The sequence below is a fragment of the Chrysochloris asiatica genome, unplaced genomic scaffold (assembly GCF_000296735.1).
Source record: "Chrysochloris asiatica unplaced genomic scaffold, ChrAsi1.0 scaffold00143, whole genome shotgun sequence".
In the NCBI taxonomy this organism is placed as follows: Eukaryota; Metazoa; Chordata; class Mammalia; order Afrosoricida; family Chrysochloridae; genus Chrysochloris; species Chrysochloris asiatica.
Window position 1 is genome coordinate 6,183,682 of NW_006408661.1, and position 20,415 is coordinate 6,204,096.

The window sequence follows — 20,415 nt, forward strand, 5'->3', positions numbered from 1 at the left end:
CTTCTCCAACACTATAAAGCCCCTCCATTTTAGGTAGTCACTGTGTCAGCTGCCTGTCGCTATCCACCCTGTGTTCTGAGGGGATAGGCTTGATCCTTCATGTGAAGACTCCTTCCCTCTCTTTTGGTATTTTGAGCTACTACCTCCATAAGTAAAGGTCAAGTTATCAAACTGTAGCAATTTACACTTGTTTCCTGTAGCAAATGTCTTATCTTTCATTTGTCAAGTTCTTTTTCGTCAAGCCATCCAAGCTATATCAAATGGGTACTATCTGCAAGTCTGGGCTTTGTTGTGCACCTCCCCCCACTTTATATCAGCTGGACTCTTCACTCTCAGCTCTAGCCCCTAGTGGCTAGATCAGTGTCCATAGGCTCAGTAGTTCCCAAGTCTCCCCAAACTTTGGACCAACCAGTCATTCCTCTTCTCTTTCTCATCTCGAGGTCAACAGGAGTTGATGGAGCATGGTCAAATTCAATCCATGTTTTCATTACTGCCTTCTCCCAGCTTCCACTCACCAAGTAGACTATCAAGCTTACAAACTTGCTCAGGTATTCCTTATGAGTTTCAGTCCTGGAAGAAGTTTGTCCTGAAGGGATTTGATAGCATGCCTTGTTGGTTCCCATCAAGCTTACTTGTTCTTGTAATAGCTAAACAGTCTGCTGTGTTTTTTGTTTTTGTTTTTTTTTTCATTTTCTGTTGGTCATTTAAGAAGTATCTTCTGTTCCTCTAGCTGCTCTGGGTTAATCTGCATGTCCTTTCAAGTGGGAATGTCCCACCTCAAAAGGTTATGGATGGGGCTCAGGAGTCCACCTAAGGTCCTATACACTACAAAGCCTATTCACTGGACAGAACCTTTTTTTAGGTATTCCAATCAGTTATAGGCTGAAGACGAGATTACAAGCTTTCTATAATCATGTTTCTGATATTCCTTTCTGTCCCACTCAAGTGCCTATTTTACAATAGTAGTCAAGAGAAACCCAATGCCCATAATACAATCACCTTAACTATATTTCCCTTCTTTTCCCCATTCCGATTATGCTTCAAATCCTGTATCACAGAGCCATTGGAACATATGCTTTTTTGTAGGCCTTTCATGGTGTCGTACTGTAGGGATAAGCACTGGGCATCTACAAGGTTGGTGGTTCAAATCCACCGCTTCTTGGAAACCCTATACATGGTCACTGTGTGTCAGAACCAACTCAGAGGCACTTAAGAACAACAATGAACAAATGTACATAAGTGATTCTTAGTTATAACTGATCTGCTTTGGTCTGAGGAGACCAAGGGAGCTGGTGCTGATTCAAATAAAGGCTTTCATTGCCTGTAGACTTTGTCTTCAGTATTCTAACTCATTGAGAGTGAACCTTGGTGCTCTTAGAGTATGTTTCTGAATTCTGTCTTGTGTCTTTCCCTGGTTCTTACCTCTTATCTTAGTATATTTTGTACTTATACTTTAAGCTGTCTTAACAATCACCTTGTTGTTTTTAGATGTCATGGAGTCAGTTCTGACTCATAGCGATCCTATGCACAACAGAATGAATCAATGCCTGGTCCCTCACCATCCTCATAATTGTTATTTGAGCTTATTGCTGCTGCCACTGCATTAATCAGTCTGTTTAGGGGTCTGCTTCTTTCTTGCCAGACTCTTCACTTACCTTAGTCAATTTTGCACTTCTAATTTAAGCTGTTTTAGCATTTAGCCTTACTTCAATTTTAGATGGCTAAAGTAAGGGATATCATTGCTGATATCCGATGGGTCTTGGCTGAAAGCAAACAATACCAGAAAGATGTTTATCTATGCTTTATTGACTGTGCAAAACCTTTCAATTGTGTGGATCATGACAAGCTATGGACAACATTGAGAAGTATGAGTATTCCTGAACACTAATTGTGCTCATGAGGAATCTGTACATGGACCAAGAGGCAGTTGTTTGGACAGAACACGGGAACACTGAATGGCTTAAAATGAAGAAAGGTTTGTGACAGGGTTGTATTCTTTCACCATACTTATTCAACCTGTATGCTGAGCAAGTAATCCAAGAAACTGGGTTATATGAAAAAAAATGTGGCATCAGGATTAGAGGAAGACTCATTAACAACCTCTGTGATATGCAGATGATACATATCTGCTTGCTGAAAGTGAAGAGGACTTAAAATACGTACTGATGAAGGTCAAAGAGCACAGCCTTTAGTATGGATTCCATCTCAATGTAAAGAAAACAAAAATCCTCACCACTGGACTAATAAACAACATTCTTATTAACAGAGAAAAGATTGAAATTGTCAAGGACTTTATTCTTGAATCAACTATCAACACTCATGGAAGCAGCAGTCAAGAAATCAAACGACGTATTGCCTTAGGCAAATCTGCTGCACAAGACCTTTTTTAAATGTTGAAGAGCAAAGATGTGCACTTGAGGACTAAGGTGTGCCTGACCCAAGCCATGGTATTTTCAATAACCTCATATGCATGTGAAACCTAGACAGTGAATAAGGAAGACCGTAAAAGAATTGATGCTTTTGAGTTATGGTGTTGGAGGAGAATATTGAAAGTGCCATGGGCTACCAAAAGAACCAATAGATCTGTGTTGAAAGAAGTACAGCTAGAGTGCTCCTTGGAGGCCAGGATGGCCAAACTTTGCCTGTCATACTTGGGACATATTGTCAGGAGGGACCAGTCGCTGGAGAAGGATATCATGTTTGGTAAGGTGGTGGGTCAGAGAAAAAGAGGACAACCCCAGCAAGATGGATTGGTAATATGGCAGCATCAATGGGGTCAAGCATGGCAACGGTAGTGAGGTTGGCCCAAGACTGGTCATTGTTTCATTCTGTTGTGCATAGGATCGCTATGAGTTGATACCGACTCTATGACACCTAACAACAACAGTAACTTTTTGCTGCTGTAAGTAAAAAGAATATCTGCATCTAATACTTCTGGTTCCAGCATTGATGTGAACAATTATAAGAATTGTCATCTGTCTGGGACTGAAGGACGTGCCTGTCAGTCTGTGGAATAATGGATGGCTAATATTACAGTTTAGCCATCCATTAGCCATCCATTATTCCACAAACTGAAGCTCTGGGAGCGTAGTGGTTATGAATTGGGCTGCAAACCGCAAGGTCAGCAGTTCGAAATTACCAGCTGCTCCATGGGAGAAAGATAAGGCTTTCTGCTCCTGTAAAGATTATAGCCTCGAAAACCCTGTTCAGGGTCACTATGGGTTGGAACCGACTCGACGGCACTTAATAACAGCAACAAATATTACAGTTCATAGGTTTTTGTTCCTAAGTTACTGGCTATTTGACATTTGTATTCTATGAGCTTTGCTTTATCATTTGTAAAATATCATTTGTAAAAACATGACAAGATTTTACATCACTTTCTACCCTTGTCGATGTTGTTAAGTGTTGTTGAGTCAGTTCCGACTTATACTGACTCTATGTAGGGTTTCTAAGGAGCAGCTGTTGGGTTTGCACTGCAGACTTTGGAGTTCATAATACAGCGCTGATCCTACAATACCACACCAGGAGTCCTTTCTAAGCTTTTGTATTCTATATATATTTTTTTCTTTATCCCATCCTTAGAAATCTTGTTAATCAATCTTTGTCAGTGATTTTCCCTGTTTCATCAATGAGTCGAGGAAACTGTGTATGAATGTTGAATTTTCTTCTGAAGTAAAGATACGGTTCCTCTCAGAAAACTGTCCATTTTTGCTTACAACCTCTTACCCTGTTACATGGTCTCAGTAAAAAAGAGAAAAATGATATAGGTAGAAGGCTTACTTTTTAAATTAAAAAAAAAAAGATTTCTGCCTTTCTTCTTTTCCTACCCACTCATTTTATTTCAGGACATTAGCAATGTCTGAGAGTTTAAAATGCTCAGATTCTCCGGCTTGCCTACAGTTTTGAAAGTGTTATGTGGATTTTTTATACTTATTTAGATTCTGCATTCATTTGTCAGTTAATAACTTTTACCCCATGATAGGTCATAATTTTTGTTGTTTTTTTTTCCCCCTAAAATAAGCTTCAGGTTCATTTCTGGCTATTATTTTCTATGAAAGGCTGGGATAAGAATCTCACTATGGTCTGTGATGCTATTTCTCTGTTAATCTACACTAATTTTCAAATGCTGATGTTGTTGTGAAGTGCTGTTCAGTCAGTTCTGACTCATAGCAACACTGTATAGGGTTTTCAAGGAGTGGTTGGTGAATTTGAACCACTGACCTTGCTGCCCAGTGCTTATCCTAACTATCTTTTAAACAAATTATTCCATAACCTTAGGAAATTTTTTATACTAATAAATTTGTATTTGCATCGATATGTATTGTGTAACAGTTAAATGAACATCTAGGCTGGGATGCACTATGAAGATTATTTTGCATCAATCAATATGATCATGTGGTTATTTTTTTCCTTCATATTTATATGGTGGATTACATTGATCATTTTTCTAATGTTGAACCATCCTTGCATCCCTGATATGAATCCCACTTGATCATGATGTATTATCTTTTTGATGTATTGTTGGATTCTGTTGGCTAAGATTTTGTTGAGAATTTTTACATCTATATTCATGAGGGAGATTGGTCTATAATTTTCTTTCTTAGTGACGTCTTTTCCTTGTTTTGGTATGAGGGTTATGCTTGCTTCATAGAATGTATTAGGAAGTTTTCCATGAAGATTATTTTGAAATAATTTTTGTTACTATTTCCATTTGTGTGTGTGTATGTATTATAAAATCTGATATAAAACAATGCTACTTGAACTGCTGCTTTTGCTAGGAAAAATAATGAGACATTACTCTTTTTTTCCCCTGCCTGCTTCTAATCTTTCATATGCTATTGGATCTGTATGCTGAAGTCCATACCTTAGGATCTGTATGCTATTGGATCTGTACGCTGAAGCTAATTACCTTAGGTATGGTGCTGTGGGTTAATGCACTGGACTACAAAGGCCGTTTGATCCATAAGGTTGGCGGTTGTGGCGCACCAGCCACTTCTTGGAAAACCCTATACAGAGTTTCTGTGGGTCGGAACCAACTCTGTGGCACTTATCAACACCTACAACAACACTGACAAAAGGAGTCCTGCTGTGGCACTGTGAGCTAATGCCTTGGACTGCAAAGTAGATTTGAACTGCAAGGTCGGCAGTTTATGCTCACCAGCCGCTTCCCAGAAACCCTATACAGGGTTGCTATGAGTCAGAACCAACTAGATGGCACTTAACAACAACAAACAACACTGATAATAGTTGTAGTTGCATTTACTGCCTATTCATCATAGAAAATAGAAGAGGATGAGTGTTGTGTAATAATAATAATAAAAAATTCCAAGTCCTTTTTTAAACTTCTATTTCTACTCATTTGTTTACCAATATATTTCTACAGGAAAAGCTCTCAAAAGACATTGATTACCTTATTGGTAAGGAAAGCCAGGTGAAGAGTCAAATTTCTGAACTAAATTTGTTAATGAAAGAAACAGAGGTAAGTGATAAGCTGGTTTTTCTGTTTTTCATTTATTCACTAACCCTGTATTTATTCATTCATAAAGCCTTGTATTGTGGGTACTATGTGGGCTGAAAGTACAGACCTGTGTTAGATTTTAACCCTGTTTTTCTAGGATTATGGCAACAAATGTTAAAAATATGTCATGTGGTTAGTTCTGTAATAAGGATTAAATATATATTGGAGCAGATAAGAAAGAATAATTCTTAGTGTATAGCAGTTAAAAAATCATCAAAAATAGTAATATATGGGAAATTATAGCTTCTACTATTATGTGTATCTAAAAACATTAGTGGACTGTTTTTGAAATAAATGTAACCAGAACCAGGTTTGTTTAAAATTTCAGATATTCCTAAGTATACACTCCAAAAGACATACTTTAGAATGTTCATAGCTGCATCATTTGTAATACCTACAAACTAGAAACTACCCAACTGCTCAACAGTGGAATATAAATAGCAATGAGAATTAACGTTGTATATAATTAAATGCAATAACAGAGATTAATCTTACATTAATATTGAAAGAATGATGCCATGCACAAAGGATTACATGCAATGTGAGTCCATTATACAATGAAAACCAAACAGATTGCCATTGAGACCATACAGGACAGAGTGAAACTGCCCCTATCATAGGGTTCCTAGTGCTGTAATAGTTAAGGTAGCAGACTGCCGTATCTCTCTCCATGGAATGGCTAGTGGGTTCAGTTAGCAGTTGAGTAATTTAACCATGCATCACCAGTGATTTTTTTTTTTTAACATAGTGTCAAAAATGTGCAATTTTGAGGTATGCATTTAGAATTCAGGATCATAGTCTTAATGAGGGAGGGTTAATGCTGGAAGGGTTATGAGAGTGACTTCTAGAGTACAAAGATGTTTTATATCTGATTTGAATGCTGGTTAAATGGGAATGTTTGGATTGGCAATTCTTTCTGCTTATATGTACCTTTTGTATAGACATACTATATTTCAGTAAATAAGTTAGGAAAAACGATAGCTTTTTAAAATAGGGTAAAAGTAGATAGGACTGAGCTACTTTAAAATTCCAAATATTCTTCATTGCCACTGACATAAGCCTGTTTCTCCAATATGAAACAAACTTAAGAGCCATTACTTATGATCACTTTAAAAATTGTTATTAAATATAAAAATATGAGGGTTGGTCCACTGTTATTTCTCTATTTATTGTTTAAAATGCACACTGTAAAACACACACCAAGTCAACAATATCTATATATGCCATACAGTGACATGAACTATATTCTTCAAATTAGAGAGGTTTTCTCACCCTCCTGTTTTCCTTTTGTTCCTCCCCTATTGACATAAACCATTTCCTCTCTAAGCTGCCCATCTAACCTTCTCAAATTGCTGTTGACAGTTTGATCCCATATAGTAAGTTTTTCTAAAAAGCAGAAAGTTCATAGCAGATGTTCATTACTAGTTGATGTAGACGTTGTTGGAGTAAAGAAGACTTCAGAGGATATTTTTGATTTATGGTTCAGGGTTAAAGATGATCTCAGGGCAGTAATTTCAGGAAACTGTAACTTCTGGATTAATAAAAAAAAGCTTTTCTAAAATAGGATGAGGTTCTGATCTTTATAGATCATACTTAACCACCTTGAGAAATTGTTTTCCCTGTAATTTAAAGTGGGATTCTAGTTTTCATTTTTTTGTCTGATTGACAAATTGTCTCAGTTTGGTATAATCTCCTAACATATAGCAAATTATCACCTAGAACTTATTGTTGGTCATTTTCATTTTAGGCCAAATTTCATTTAAAATTTTTCTTTAAACTACTGATTTTATCAGTCATCTTGCCTTTTACTTTCCTGAAATAAAGAAAGTTTAGTACCTGTTTTTTGAGGAACTTGGGCATCATGTATTCATGGGATACTGGAGAAATTATTTAACTTTTTTGTTCCTTTGATCTAAACTGCATTTATGTAATAGGTTTATCAGTAAGAATCTTTTCCACACTAGACTTTCCTACCTTAGACTTTTACTAGTGATTGTGACACTGTCTTTTAATCTATAATTTTACTTAGCTGAAAAAAAAAAAAAATCTCATTTTTACCTAAACATAAAATGATATGGCTTAATGTTTAGATATGTCATTGTACTACTCCCAGGATGTCACCACAGGATACCCCCTCCTGCTTTAAAATGTGGGTGTTGGGTTTAAGGAACAAAAGAAATCTGTAAAAAGTTTCTTTTTATTATAAATGTTGGCCATAAGCCATTGGAAAATGCACAGTGCACTTCTTTTATGTATTTTCAACTTTTAAGAATGTTCTTAAAGACTTTGTTCTCTTGACTGTTGCTCGTGAGTCTATTATAATTGCCTGTGAAAGCTCCATTAGGCTTGTTTTCAAAACCAAGTTTCTAATTTTATGGGCATCCAAAATGTTTGATAAAGCACTACAGCTAAGATCATTTTATGACAGAGAAATAGCTACATGCATAGTGTTAATGGAGTCTTGGTGTGGTGCTTACTGCAAGGACAGTGGTTGAAACTCACTGGTCACTCCTGAGAAACCCTATGCAGGGTTGCTGTGAGTCAGAACTGACTTGAAGGCGCTTAGCAACAACTACAACAACAATGACATAGTGAGAATAACAACATTTACTGCTGGTATATGACATAATGGTATACATTTTATGTAAATAATTACCTTTAATTTTTGCAAAACCTAAAGTGAAGAAGTTCTCTTATTCTCAGCTTTCAAAAAAGAAAAACTGAGGCATATAGAATTAAATAGTTTACATACAGTCACACAGCTGAGTCAGGATTAATTATATGAAATGATGTACATTTGAAGAAAAATAATGTTTTCATATCTTAGTAAATGATGTCATTTTTGTGTATGTGTTTCATGGTTTTTTGAAAAAAACTGGGATAGGCTGAAAAAGTTTGAATTTTTTTTTCTGAATTAGGTGGGAATTTTAGATTTTGGAATTATATTTTCCTGTCTTTGGTTGAGTCAGTTAATTTCTGCTTCATATTTTTTGTGTGTAATTTGAAGATTTTTTAAAAAATTTAATTGAGTAAATTGTCTCTTGCTGGACTTTGGAGGTGAAAAGCTTATGTAAAGTATAAAATTATAAAATTACAAATCAAGTCAACAGTTAATAAAATTCCTTGTCTGAGTACATTCACTGTCAAGATATTATTCTGAAATTTTTAGTCAGGCAATTAAAAGAAAAAGAATATCTGAGTTTGTTTAGATGAGCTGATGTTTTGGCATCATGAAGACTGAATTTAATTATGTAGACTTTTCAAAAATACATTGGTTTAGCAGATGAAGTAATGTTTTGTTTGTTTTTATAATAGTGTAATGGAGAGAGGGCTAAAGAAGAAGCAGTTACACATTTTGAAAAGCTTTTTGAAATTCTAGAAGACAGGAAATCATCTGTTTTGAAAGCAATTGATGCTTCCAAGAAGCTAAGATTAGACAAATTTCATACTCAAATGGAAGAATATCAGGGGTTACTAGAGAACAATGGGCTTGTGGGATATGCTCAAGAAGTGCTTAAGGAGACGGATCAGTCTTGCTTTGTTCAGACAGCAAAACAACTTCACCTCAGGTATTTTCTTTTACTTTTAACGTCAAAATTTCTTTTGCAATGTCAATAGATGCTGCTGCATATTGTAACTTTAGATCTGAGTTGTTCATATGCTGTGTATGTGACGTGTGCCTTTTTTACTCTTCACTTGAATGTTGAATGAACTGTTAGGTTTTTGTAATCACACTGCAGATATTTAGTCTGGTTTGCCTTTAAAGAATCATTTTTATATAACATATTAAAATCTGTCTGCAGAATACAGAAAGCTACAGAATCTTTGAAGAGTTTTAGACCTGCAGCACAGACTTCTTTTGAAGACTATGTTGTTAATACGTCTAAACAAACAGAACTTCTTGGAGAATTGTCCTTTTTCTCTAGTGGTAAGTCTTACACTAAATGTGTACTGTGTAGAAAAAAAGCAAAAATTTCCTTTAATTTGACATTATAGCAACATCTCTGTTGTTCAGAACCATCATCTCCTGAAATCATATTCCATTTATGTTTTGACGACTGTGTGTGTTATGCCCCCCAAATTCTAGTCTCTTGATTTGTACTTTTTCAAATATTGCACAAGTGGTGTCATGTTGTATAAATTCTTACTGAGAATTGCCTTTTCAAACACTTAAGTTTAAGATATATGTGTTCTCATACATGAAGTTCTAGTTTAAAATTATTCGAACTGCATTTCAAAATATAAATAACCCATTTTCCTCTGGAGAGACAGTTGTCTTTATTTTTCTTCTGTGTAAGAAATGCTGTGTTGAACATCTTTGTCAGTGTTTCATTGTGCACTATAAGTGAGTTTCTCTAGAACAGAAGCCTAAATCTGAAATCTTCAAGCTAAAACGGACTGTAGAATGTTTGTAGTTTACTACTGTCTAGTGGGAGTTCTTCGTTTCATTCTCACCTGGTTCATCTTCCTCAGATTTCTCTTCCAGTGATAGCAAGTAATCATACCTCTTAGAAAGGTATAATTAATATATATCAACTCAAAATAATTTATCTTATTTATGATAGGCTAAAAAATATTCTGAAGCTCTACGGTGATTTCCTTTCTTTTAAAATCTATACCTGAATCTCCTTTAAAATATATACTTACCTTGTTCATAGTGTCTGCCTTGCTTTTCCAAATGGAAATTTGATAACGCTTTCAACTGATTCAATTTCATATGCAGTACACTCCTGTTTTCAAAGAGTGTGTATGATTTGTTTTTCAAATATATATTTGCTTATTTGTTAGTACCTGTGGGGAAAGGTGAGGCTGCAGGTAGAACATCTTGGGTTATGCTCATGAATAACAAAGAACCAGTAAAACTGATGAGAAAGAATGAAAATGAAGTTGTCCCCTAGCTTCTAGCTGGTGGATGTTCCTCTAACTTTTTCTTATTTGCATATGTTTCTCTTTTTTTGTAAGCTATGTTTCAAAGAAGAAGCCCTGTGGTGCAGTAGGTTAAATATTTGACTGCTGACCACAGGGTTGGCAATATAAACCCACCAGCCAGTCTGCTTGGGAAAGATGTGGTTTTCTGCTCCTGTAAAGATTTATAGTTTCAGGACCCTATGGAGCAATTCTACTCAGTCCTATAGTGTTGCTGAGTCAGAATCATGTTTTTTGTTTTGATTTGTTTTGATGCTTTAAAGAAAGAAAATAGATATAGAATAGGGTATTACTTTGTGGAGTCCTGGTGTGGTGCTGCAGAATAAACATGCAAGGTCAATTTGAACTGCAAGGCCGACAGTTCAAACCCACCAGCCGCTCCTGGGAAGCCCTATACAAGGTTGCTTTGAGTTGGAATCAACTTAACAGCACTTAACAAAAACATATGATTCTTTAACTCCCCCTTCCCCCCTTTTTTTAAGTTTTAAATTGATGGCTGCTTAACAGTCCATTGTGTAAATGCACCATAAATAGACATATATAACTTATATAGTCAAGCCTCATTATTTATGGATTCTGCATTTTTAAATTTGCCTACTCACTAAAATTTAGTTGTAAACTCCAAATGAGTAAGTGCATTTTTGTGGTCATTCATGGACATGATGGACATAGATACACAAAATGTTGAAAAATTTGAGTTTCCCAACAAAAGGTTGGTTCAGTATTCACTGTTCATGAGGACTTTATAGAATATAGAACATAACTACCAGTTAAGTCAAAAAGGTAAAAGTTAACTCATACACTTAAGTCAATCACAGCGTGCCTTTTTTCTGTGATTTGATGTATGTGACTTAACTTTTACGTTTTTGACTTTTTTTATTGCTCATACCATATGACCAAAGCAGGTAAGCTTATTGGAATTTTTTCTGTTGAAAGAATTTGGATATATACAAAGATTTATCAAGGGTATTTAAATTTTATTATGTTTTAGTGAAAAGTTAGAAACGTGTTTTTAGAAATAGACAATTAAATGCTGATACATCCATATATAGTCATTTGTCTGACACATATATGTCTGTGGTCATCCTCCCCCCCAATAGCCTGATATAGTAAACATTTGAGTTACATACAATGGTTTCTAATAACACTTTATTGTGATGAACATGAAAATGATGCTGTATTATTATGTTAAAGATGTTTCAATATATCTAGAAGTGCTTCTTTAATGTTTTTAATGCATAGAAAAATGTACTGTATAATATTATATGCTAAGAAACATTTGACTTGTTGATGTTACACATGAACTGTACCTAACTGTTGATATTTATGTACAAATCTGATTTAAAGATACGATTATGTGTGGAGCTCACTTATCTGACGACTGCCTGTATATAAACTGATGTTTGCACAATGTCCACATCATATAACATCCAATTTCACAAACCATATATATCATGGACATCAAGTGACTGTACTTGATGGTGTTAAACATTGAGAAAAATTGGCAGGATCAATCTTTTTTTATAGTGATTATCTTTTGGTTAAAAAATTTTAATGCATTATGTATTTTTCCTGCAAAATTGTACCATGTTTATACAAGGAGGAAAAAAAAAATTAATTGCTTTGCAATTTTCAGAAGAAAATATGAAAGGAAATTGTATGCTACATCATTGAAAAAGTTGATATATTCCTCAAAACTTAGGTGTTTAAACATTTATTAAAATAATAGTTTATATTTATAGGAAGTCACAGATGAAAAATGTCAAGACAAGTTTATTGCTCAGTAGGTAAAAAATGCGGTTGGTGGTGGTGTGCTTTGGAGTTGGTTACTACTCATTGTGACCCTCATCAGGATTTCCTTGGCTGTAAATCTTTACAGGAGTAGAAAGCTTCATCTTTCTTCCACAGAATATCTGGTACTTTTGAACTGCAGATCTTGAGGTGCTGCCCAACTCGTAACCATTATGCCACCAGAGCTTCTTGAAAAATGGAGTATACAGTTTAAAATGTTAATTTCTAGTGCTTTAGAATTAATTATTATGCTTAAAGCTGTGGTAGTGGTGGTGGTTATATGCCGTGGAGTTGGTTCTGACTCATAGCAACCCTGTACAGAGTTTCCGAGGCTATAAATCTTTATGAGAGCAGAAAGCCTTATCTTTCTTCCACGGAATTGCTGATAGTTTTGAACTGCTAACCCTAAAGTTAGCAGCAGCCCAATTTGTGACCACTATGCTACCAGAGCTCCTTATGTAAAGCTGTAATTAAGTCTTAATTTTAATCTTTTTTCACATTCTTCTTTCTCCTTTTTTATTGTAAATGTAAATACATCCTTTTACAGTAATTTACTGTTTACCCTTTTTCTTACACATAGTTTATAATTTAGAAAATTCTTAGTTTACAAATCATGAAGTATGTCAATATGCTTTTTATAAGAGGAAGAAATATAGATATTGAAATATTATCTTTTATTTCTTTTAATATTGCCTTCTGTTTCATGATTCTTTTAGGCATAGATGTGCCAGAGATCAATGAAGAACAAAGCAAAGTTTATAATAACGCCTTGATAAATTGGCACCATCCAGGAAAGAATGATAAAGCCGATAGCTATGTTCTTGAATATCGGAAGATTAGCAGAGATGATGAAATGTTGTCATGGAATGAAACCGAAGTGTGTGGAACAAGTAAAGTGGTTTGCGATCTGGAAAGTAATTCTTCCTATGTCTTCAGAGTGAGAGCATATAAGGGTTCAATTTGTAGCCCTTGCAGCAGAGAATTGATTCTTCATACTCCTCCTGCTCCAGGTATTGGGAATATTGGGAATAAAAAAAGCATGGCATTAGAAGACACCTTGATAAAATAGTCAGCATCTCCATGTAGAATTTCACCGAAACTAGCTCTCATTATTAAAAGACTATGGAAGGAGCAGCATTTAGAAATGGACTGAAACCTACTTTAATTTCTCCAAGTATGATTGAAAGAATCCTGGTGTGTAGCACCTTAGAATAAACGCTGGACTGCTAACCACAAGGTTGGTGGTTCAAACCCTCTCCTTGGAATCCCTATGCAGGGTCACTGTGAGTCAGAGCCAACTCAAAAACACTTAACAACAACAACAAAGGCTTAGAAAAGGGTTGGATTTTGACTGACATCAGATATAGAAAAACATGCAAGGGAGAAATCTGAATGAGAAAGATTATTAATTTGGAGTAAAAATGGCATAAATACTACCTTAAAAGTTTTAAATGTTAATCAACGTATGGACATTTCTATTACTTACAAATCTAGGTAGATATCTGAAACAAGAAGTATAACAGCCTGAAATATATTTTTGATTTAACCTAATTTTGACTTCCCTAGATTTTCTAGTACATAGGGATGGAAGGTACATTTTAGAACTATGTAAATAACTTTTCACCACACTGAAAGCTCCAGTGATTTGAATGCTACATGAAGAGTGCCTGTAGATTTTTATAGAATGAGAATGATTTCTTGTTTAGTTGAATACACTGTTTCTCCGTGGATAAGGAGCTTTTAGAACCAAAGTTGCACTCATTTGGCTAGCAAGAAAATGCCTTGCCCTGTTGGCCACTGCCTTAAAGATTCTTTGGATTCCTTGGACTGCATTGTCCCTGTCCATTTTTAGTGACTTGTGTACTCATATTTTCTATGCTCTGCATTTCTTCCCCTTTTGTCTATGATAGAGAAGCAGTGTGTTTTTCCATGCATATTATAGCTTTAAAGAAAGAGAATGCAAATAAGGCTGAAATGATTTTCCTTGGATTTTAATAATGTCCAGTAGCGAATTTTAGGATAGATTTGCAAGTATTTCATGTTTCTGCTTTTTTCTCTTAATGAAAGTGGAAGAAAAAGAAAACCTGGAAGTAGCTATTGTTTTCTGTAACACAGTGGAGGCGGATGGAGGAAAGGAAAGTGAAATCTTTTCTCTGTGAGAATCCTTGTGAATAGGGTGATCCTAGAAATGTTTTGTGCAAACAGGGATACTTTTGTTAATAAGGAAGCACGAATATTTGTTTCAGAATGACAGACTTTGTCAGGAAGAGTGACAGTTTTGCATATTGGTAGATGGTGAGCTTGCAAATAGCCAGTTTTATGTTTAATAAATCAAGTTGATAGAGATTTTGGAGGTGCTGATATCCTTACTGTATAGATGAGGAAACTAAAGGTTACATCAAATTCTAGTTAAATTTCTGAGCAGGGATTCAAAATTAGGTTTATTTAAACCTATAATCTGCCCTTTAATTTTTTTTTTCTTTTTTTCACTACACCATGTTTCTTGTGTCTGCCATATTGATTGATAAAATATTAAAATAGTAAAGTTTTCCAAAAATTTGACTTCTTTTGAAATAGGTATTTGAAAATACTTAGGTAAATATATTCATGAAAACATACAATTGAGAAAATGTGTACTCCTTTATTGTATGTACCAAACAAAAACAATACAAAACCCACTGCCAATGAGTCAATTCCAACTCATAGTGACCCTGTATAGGATTTTCAAGATGGTCAATCACTGTGGGAGCAGATGGCTTCATCTTTCTCCTGAAGAGTGGCTAGTGGGTTTGAACCACCAACCTTGTGGTGAGCAGCCCAGTGCTAACCCACAGTACCACCTGGCACATTTGATAAAATAGGATAGATTCACTATCTCTATTCTAGGAACTGCACTCAGAAATTTTCTCATACACTCAAAATTTTTCTTCTATTTTTGAGATTTCTGAAGCTTTTTTGGGAATAGAAAATTTACTGAAAGTTAGTTCTAACGTGGAATTTGAATTTGTCATATGCTTCTAGGGTATGCCTTATTTTTAAAGGATTTTTCTCATGTTTTCAGTAATTTCTGTTTTCTAAAAAGTCTATCAAATTTAGCCCTAAATTGTAGCAATGCTCCTGAATGATTTTCAGACTAATTTTAAACTCTATTTAAAGTTTTCAGTTTTCTCTTTGATGAAAAATGTGGCTATAATAATGAACATCTCTTGCTGAACTTGAAGAGAGACCGTGTAGAGAGTAGAGCTGGATTTAATCTTCTGCTTACTGCGGAACGTGTCCAAGTGGGCTATTATACAAGCTTAGACTACATCATCGGAGATGTCGGAATTACAAAAGGGAAACATTTTTGGGCCTTCCGTGTGGAACCATATTCATACCTGGTAAAAGCTGGAGTTGCTTCCAGTGATAAGCTACAAGAATGGCTCCGCTCTCCCCGGGATGCAGTTAGTCCAAGGTAGATTCTTCCATTGTTCTTGAACTTGATAATTCTCTTAAAAGTAAATGTTCTTGTTTAGCAAGGTAAGCCTGAAAATAGACTTAGAGTTATTTATCACATTTAAAGCCTACATTTCTTAGATTTATATGGTTTGCCTATACTTATTGTTGTTGTTGTTGTTATGTGCCGCGGAGTTGGTTCCGACTCATAACAAACCCTGTACAGGGTTTCCGAGGCTGGAAATCTTTACGGGAGCAGAAAGCCCCATCGTTCTCTCGCAGAACAGCTGGTAGTTTCGAACTGCTGACCTTGCGGCTCACAGCCCGATTTGTAACCACTATGCTACCATACAGCTGGCAAATAGAGTCAGGTTGTCTTAAATTCACACACTGCATAATAAGATTTAGCAGTTTATTTCTGGTTCCATGATAAATTAAGTCTGTTTCAGATATCTCTTAATTATGATATAGCTTTGCAATTTTACGTTTTGAAGGTCTTTCTTATCAGTTAAATTATGTAGGTAAAGATTACTCCATATGAGGCTAGGTCACAAAGTATTGCTACTAGGGTTCCAATCCATACACGCATGGGTTTATACCAAACAAAGCAGCCTGAAGTATGGCTCTGCTATCAGTGAGTGGCTGTAGACACGTTTTCTCAGTAACACCACTTGTCTTAGTCTTATTCCAATGGTTTCAAAAAAAATAAAAGGATACTTTTTTTTTGCCATGGAAAAAGCAATTTTTGAGCTCAATCCTAATATTAAAATTTAAAAATAACTCAAATGGACATCTTCCAGTTTAAGCTTTGCAGCAGATTTACGGGAATACTGCCCACATAAAATAATAGTTTCTAGATGGATCAAGCATTTGAAGGGAGGTTAGAAAGATCTCAAAGATGAGCTAAAAGAGAGGAAAGATGGTCAACCTTGATGAAGGAAGAAACTGTTGCTGAAGTCCAGACACTGGTAGAATAAAACCATACAATTATCATTGATGCAGTAGCCACTGAAGCTAGGATCTCACATGGTTTGCCATTTTTAATTTGAAGTGAACGTTTGGCCTCAACAAGTTTTCACCTAGATGGGTACAAGTAGTATTGCATAGGGAAATCAGCTAGCTTAAAAGCTCATCTTTCCATCATTCTTGTAAGCAAGATTGAAACTGATGAAGGTGATTTTCTGGAAACAAATCATAACTGGAAACAAATCTTGGATTCAGCAATATAATCCAGAGAGCAAGGTCCGATTAAAAAAAGCGGCTCTGAGGGTATCTGCTGGGCCAGTTCAATTCAAGGCAGACAGGTCGACTCAGAAAGTTTGGCTAATTGTTACTGGGGTTGCAAAGAGGTAATCTTGATAGATTTTCTTAAAGGACTCAGGACAATCCCAGGAAGAAGTTTCAAGAAAATTAAAAATTATTGGTGAGAAAAAGATTTGGGATGTTGCACTAAGGAATTTTTTTCTATTATGACAATGCAATTGTTAATTTTTTGAGGGTGGCACAGCAAGGGTTGTCCTAGGAAAATTCCACTGGAAACCTTACTTTATCCCCCTTATAACTCTGCTCTTTTGCCTGCAGATTTTTGTGTGTGTTCCCTGAACTCAGAGGAACACGATATGAGTTGTTCAAGGGTGTCAAAACTATTGTTTTGGTGTGGTATAAATCAAAGAGCACAGAATTGTTTAGAGAAGGATTAGAGATATGGGAGCACAGCCTTCAGAAATAGTAGACCAAGATGAAGGAGATGTCAAGAAATAACAACTTCACCCCATGATACTTTTGTTTAATAAAAGTTTCTATGATTTTGTTACAGTACTGCTTGACTTACCTGTGTATATATAGTGAAGTGCCCCTGTCATATTTCAAATCTGATGACAGCAAGTTTTTCTTTTACCATGGGACACAGTTTCTTTAAACTTGCCTATCAGTAGTTTCAAAATTGAATCACGGTTGACATGTTTTACACCTAGGAATTCCCATTTTTAAAGAGGGTATATACATTTAGTTATGCTATAGTGAACTATCAGGACAAACAATTTTTGACCATTTGTAAAAATATCACAAATAATGATCATAATTATAGAAAGCATTTTTTACACAAAGCGTTAATATGATAATGAAAACCAGAACAGGGAAATAAATGGTTAATAGTGGCATATCCATTTGATAGAATTTCAGGTATTAATACTGGTTCTAAAATGTATAACATGAAGAATAATAGACGTGAAAACAAAACCTGATTAAAATAATTGTTTCAGTATGATCACAGATATGACAAGCAAGATATCCATGGAAAACAATGAAAGGAACATTTATAAAAAATATAGGCAACAACCATTTTATAGTAAAGAAAAAAGTTATAATATTTTGTATCACAGTTCGATATAGAAATCCAAACCCGGAAATCATGTTTTTGAGAGAATTCAGCATGCTTGTTTTGCAGTATCCATTTATTTTATTTAGTCTGGTAATTCTTTGCCTTTGTATTTTCTTACATATCATTATGCCTTTTAAATACTTAATCTTTGGTAAGCCCCTTCACTCTTCTCCCTTGCCTTTATTTTTTTAAATAGAATAAAGTAATTAATGATTTAAAAAAGTTTTATCCTGTGCATATATATAGGCAAAAGTGTGTGGTATTTCATGGCAGAGCAGTAGAGTCATTGGGGCTAAGAAAGTAGTAAAATTCTAAACAGCAGTGTGTCATCTGATTTTAATTGATTATATTTTAATTTTTTCTGGGGTAAAATTTATTCTATTTATAATGTGTTGTCTTATGAAAATGTTCTATAATACACTTGAAAGTTTATGGGTGATGATACAGCTAAGATTCTTCTTTGTTTATTGCATTTTAGATATGAACAAGACAGCGGGCATGACAGCGGAAGTGAAGATGCCTGTTTTGATTCTTCACAACCTTTTACATTAGTTACTATAGGCATGAAAAAATTTTTTATACCCAAGTCACCTACTTCTTCTAATGAACCTGAAAATAGAGTCTTTCCCATGCCAACAAGTATAGGAATTTTCCTTGACTGTGATAAAGGTAAAGTAGGTTTCTATGATATGGATCACATGAAATGCCTATATGAGCGCCAAGTGGACTGTTCAAATACAATGTACCCAGCATTTGCACTAATGGGCAGTGGAGGAATCCAACTTGAAGAACCCATCACAGCAAAGTATCTGGAATATCAAGAAGACATGTAGTTGTAAACATCTGATGAGACTTGGGTTGAGAAATGTAAACAAAACAATGCCTTGGTGTTAACCTTCGTAACTAATTATATATCATCTAAATATTCTGTTGCCACGTGGTTTTTGTATGCTTTTTCTCAAAACACAGAAAACCTAAATAGTCTTGTCTCTTCTGTGTCATTGTTCTGTCTTTAACAAATGGTGTAAAGAAGGCTGTTTTATATTTCTTCTCAGTTTTATTTATTTTGATGTTGAGAATATACATAGCAATATACACACCAATTCAACAATTTCTGCATATACAATTTACTGATGATTACAGTCTTTGAACTGAGCAACCATTCTTACTCTCCTTTTCTGAGCTGTTCCTCTCACTTTAACATAAACTCACTGCCTCTTTCTATGTAATCTTTTGAGTTACTGTTGTCAATTTGATCTGTGTATATAGTTCTTAAAAGAGCATAATGCTCAAGACACACTTTTTTTTTTTTTTTTAAACTGGTTAAAGTATTTTTTGGTTTTAAGATGACTTCAGGGGATAGTTTTGGTTTTAGGTTTAAAGATCTCAGGACAATAGTTTCAGGGATTCATCTACTGTCCACTACTCCAGGAAGTCTTAGAGTCCATGAGTCTATTCTACATCTCCCCCTTTTGATCAGGATTCTTCTATGGAATCTGATCAAAATGTTCAGTTACGATAGTTGGACATCATCAAGTTCTTCTGGTCTCATGACAAAAGAGTTTCCAAGGAGACAATTAGCCACACATTTCATATATCTTCCTCCTATTCCCTGGCTTTCATTCTTCCTGTGTTGTTCCAGGTGACTAGAGACCAGTTGTGCCTTGGATGGCCACTTGCAAGCACTAAAGGCAACAGGCACTGCACAATAAATCAGGAGTTAGAACAGAAATAAGAAACGTTATTAGGGCCAGTTAACTGGGATGTCCCATGAAACCATGACCCTAAGCCTCCAAACAAAGGAACTAAATTCTATGAGGGGTTTGGGTGGTCTACATAAGCAGCCTCAGAAGCTACCTTTTTTGTTATTGTTATATCTATCATATAATTTTAGCCAATTCAACTTGTTACAGCAGTTACAATAATCAGCTATGCAACTCTAACCTTTATTGTTGCAATTTCCCATCGTCATTAACCCTCTTTTTCCCACTGCCTCTCACCCGTAACTACTAATAAACTTTGGTGTCTATACCTTTGCCTTTTCTTGTATTTTATATGATTGAAGTCATATTTGTCCCTTTTTTGATTGACTTATTTCTCTCGGCAAAAATCAAGATTTCATTTCTTCTACTGTCTAAGTAGTATTCCACTGTATATATGTACCTTAAAAAAAAAAAATCTATCCATCTGTTGATTGACATTTAGGTTGTTTTCACCATTTTGGCAATCATTAATAGTACTGTAATGAACATTGGTGTACAAGTCTCTTTTTGAAACTGTTCTCCAGTCTTATATGTGTATACCTTAGGAGTGGAATCACAGTCATATGGTAATTCTATTTTTAGTGTTTTGAAGAACCGAT

The 20,415-nt window shown here is 35.1% G+C and overlaps 1 protein-coding gene across 1 annotated transcript in view; it reads left to right on the forward strand.

Annotated features, from left to right (window-relative positions):
- Window positions 1-19,078, forward strand: part of TRIM36 (tripartite motif containing 36) — an 80,155-nt gene extending 61,077 nt beyond the window's left edge. Inside the window, exons 5-10 of the mRNA XM_006870536.1 lie at window positions 5,387-5,482; window positions 8,837-9,090; window positions 9,325-9,449; window positions 12,955-13,248; window positions 15,395-15,692; window positions 18,532-19,078. Of these exons, the coding sequence (XP_006870598.1) occupies window positions 5,387-5,482; window positions 8,837-9,090; window positions 9,325-9,449; window positions 12,955-13,248; window positions 15,395-15,692; window positions 18,532-18,886 (1,422 nt within the window). The 3' untranslated portion in view covers window positions 18,887-19,078. The remainder of the gene's footprint in view (window positions 1-5,386; window positions 5,483-8,836; window positions 9,091-9,324; window positions 9,450-12,954; window positions 13,249-15,394; window positions 15,693-18,531) is intronic.
- The last annotated feature ends 1,337 nt before the right edge of the window (window positions 19,079-20,415 follow it).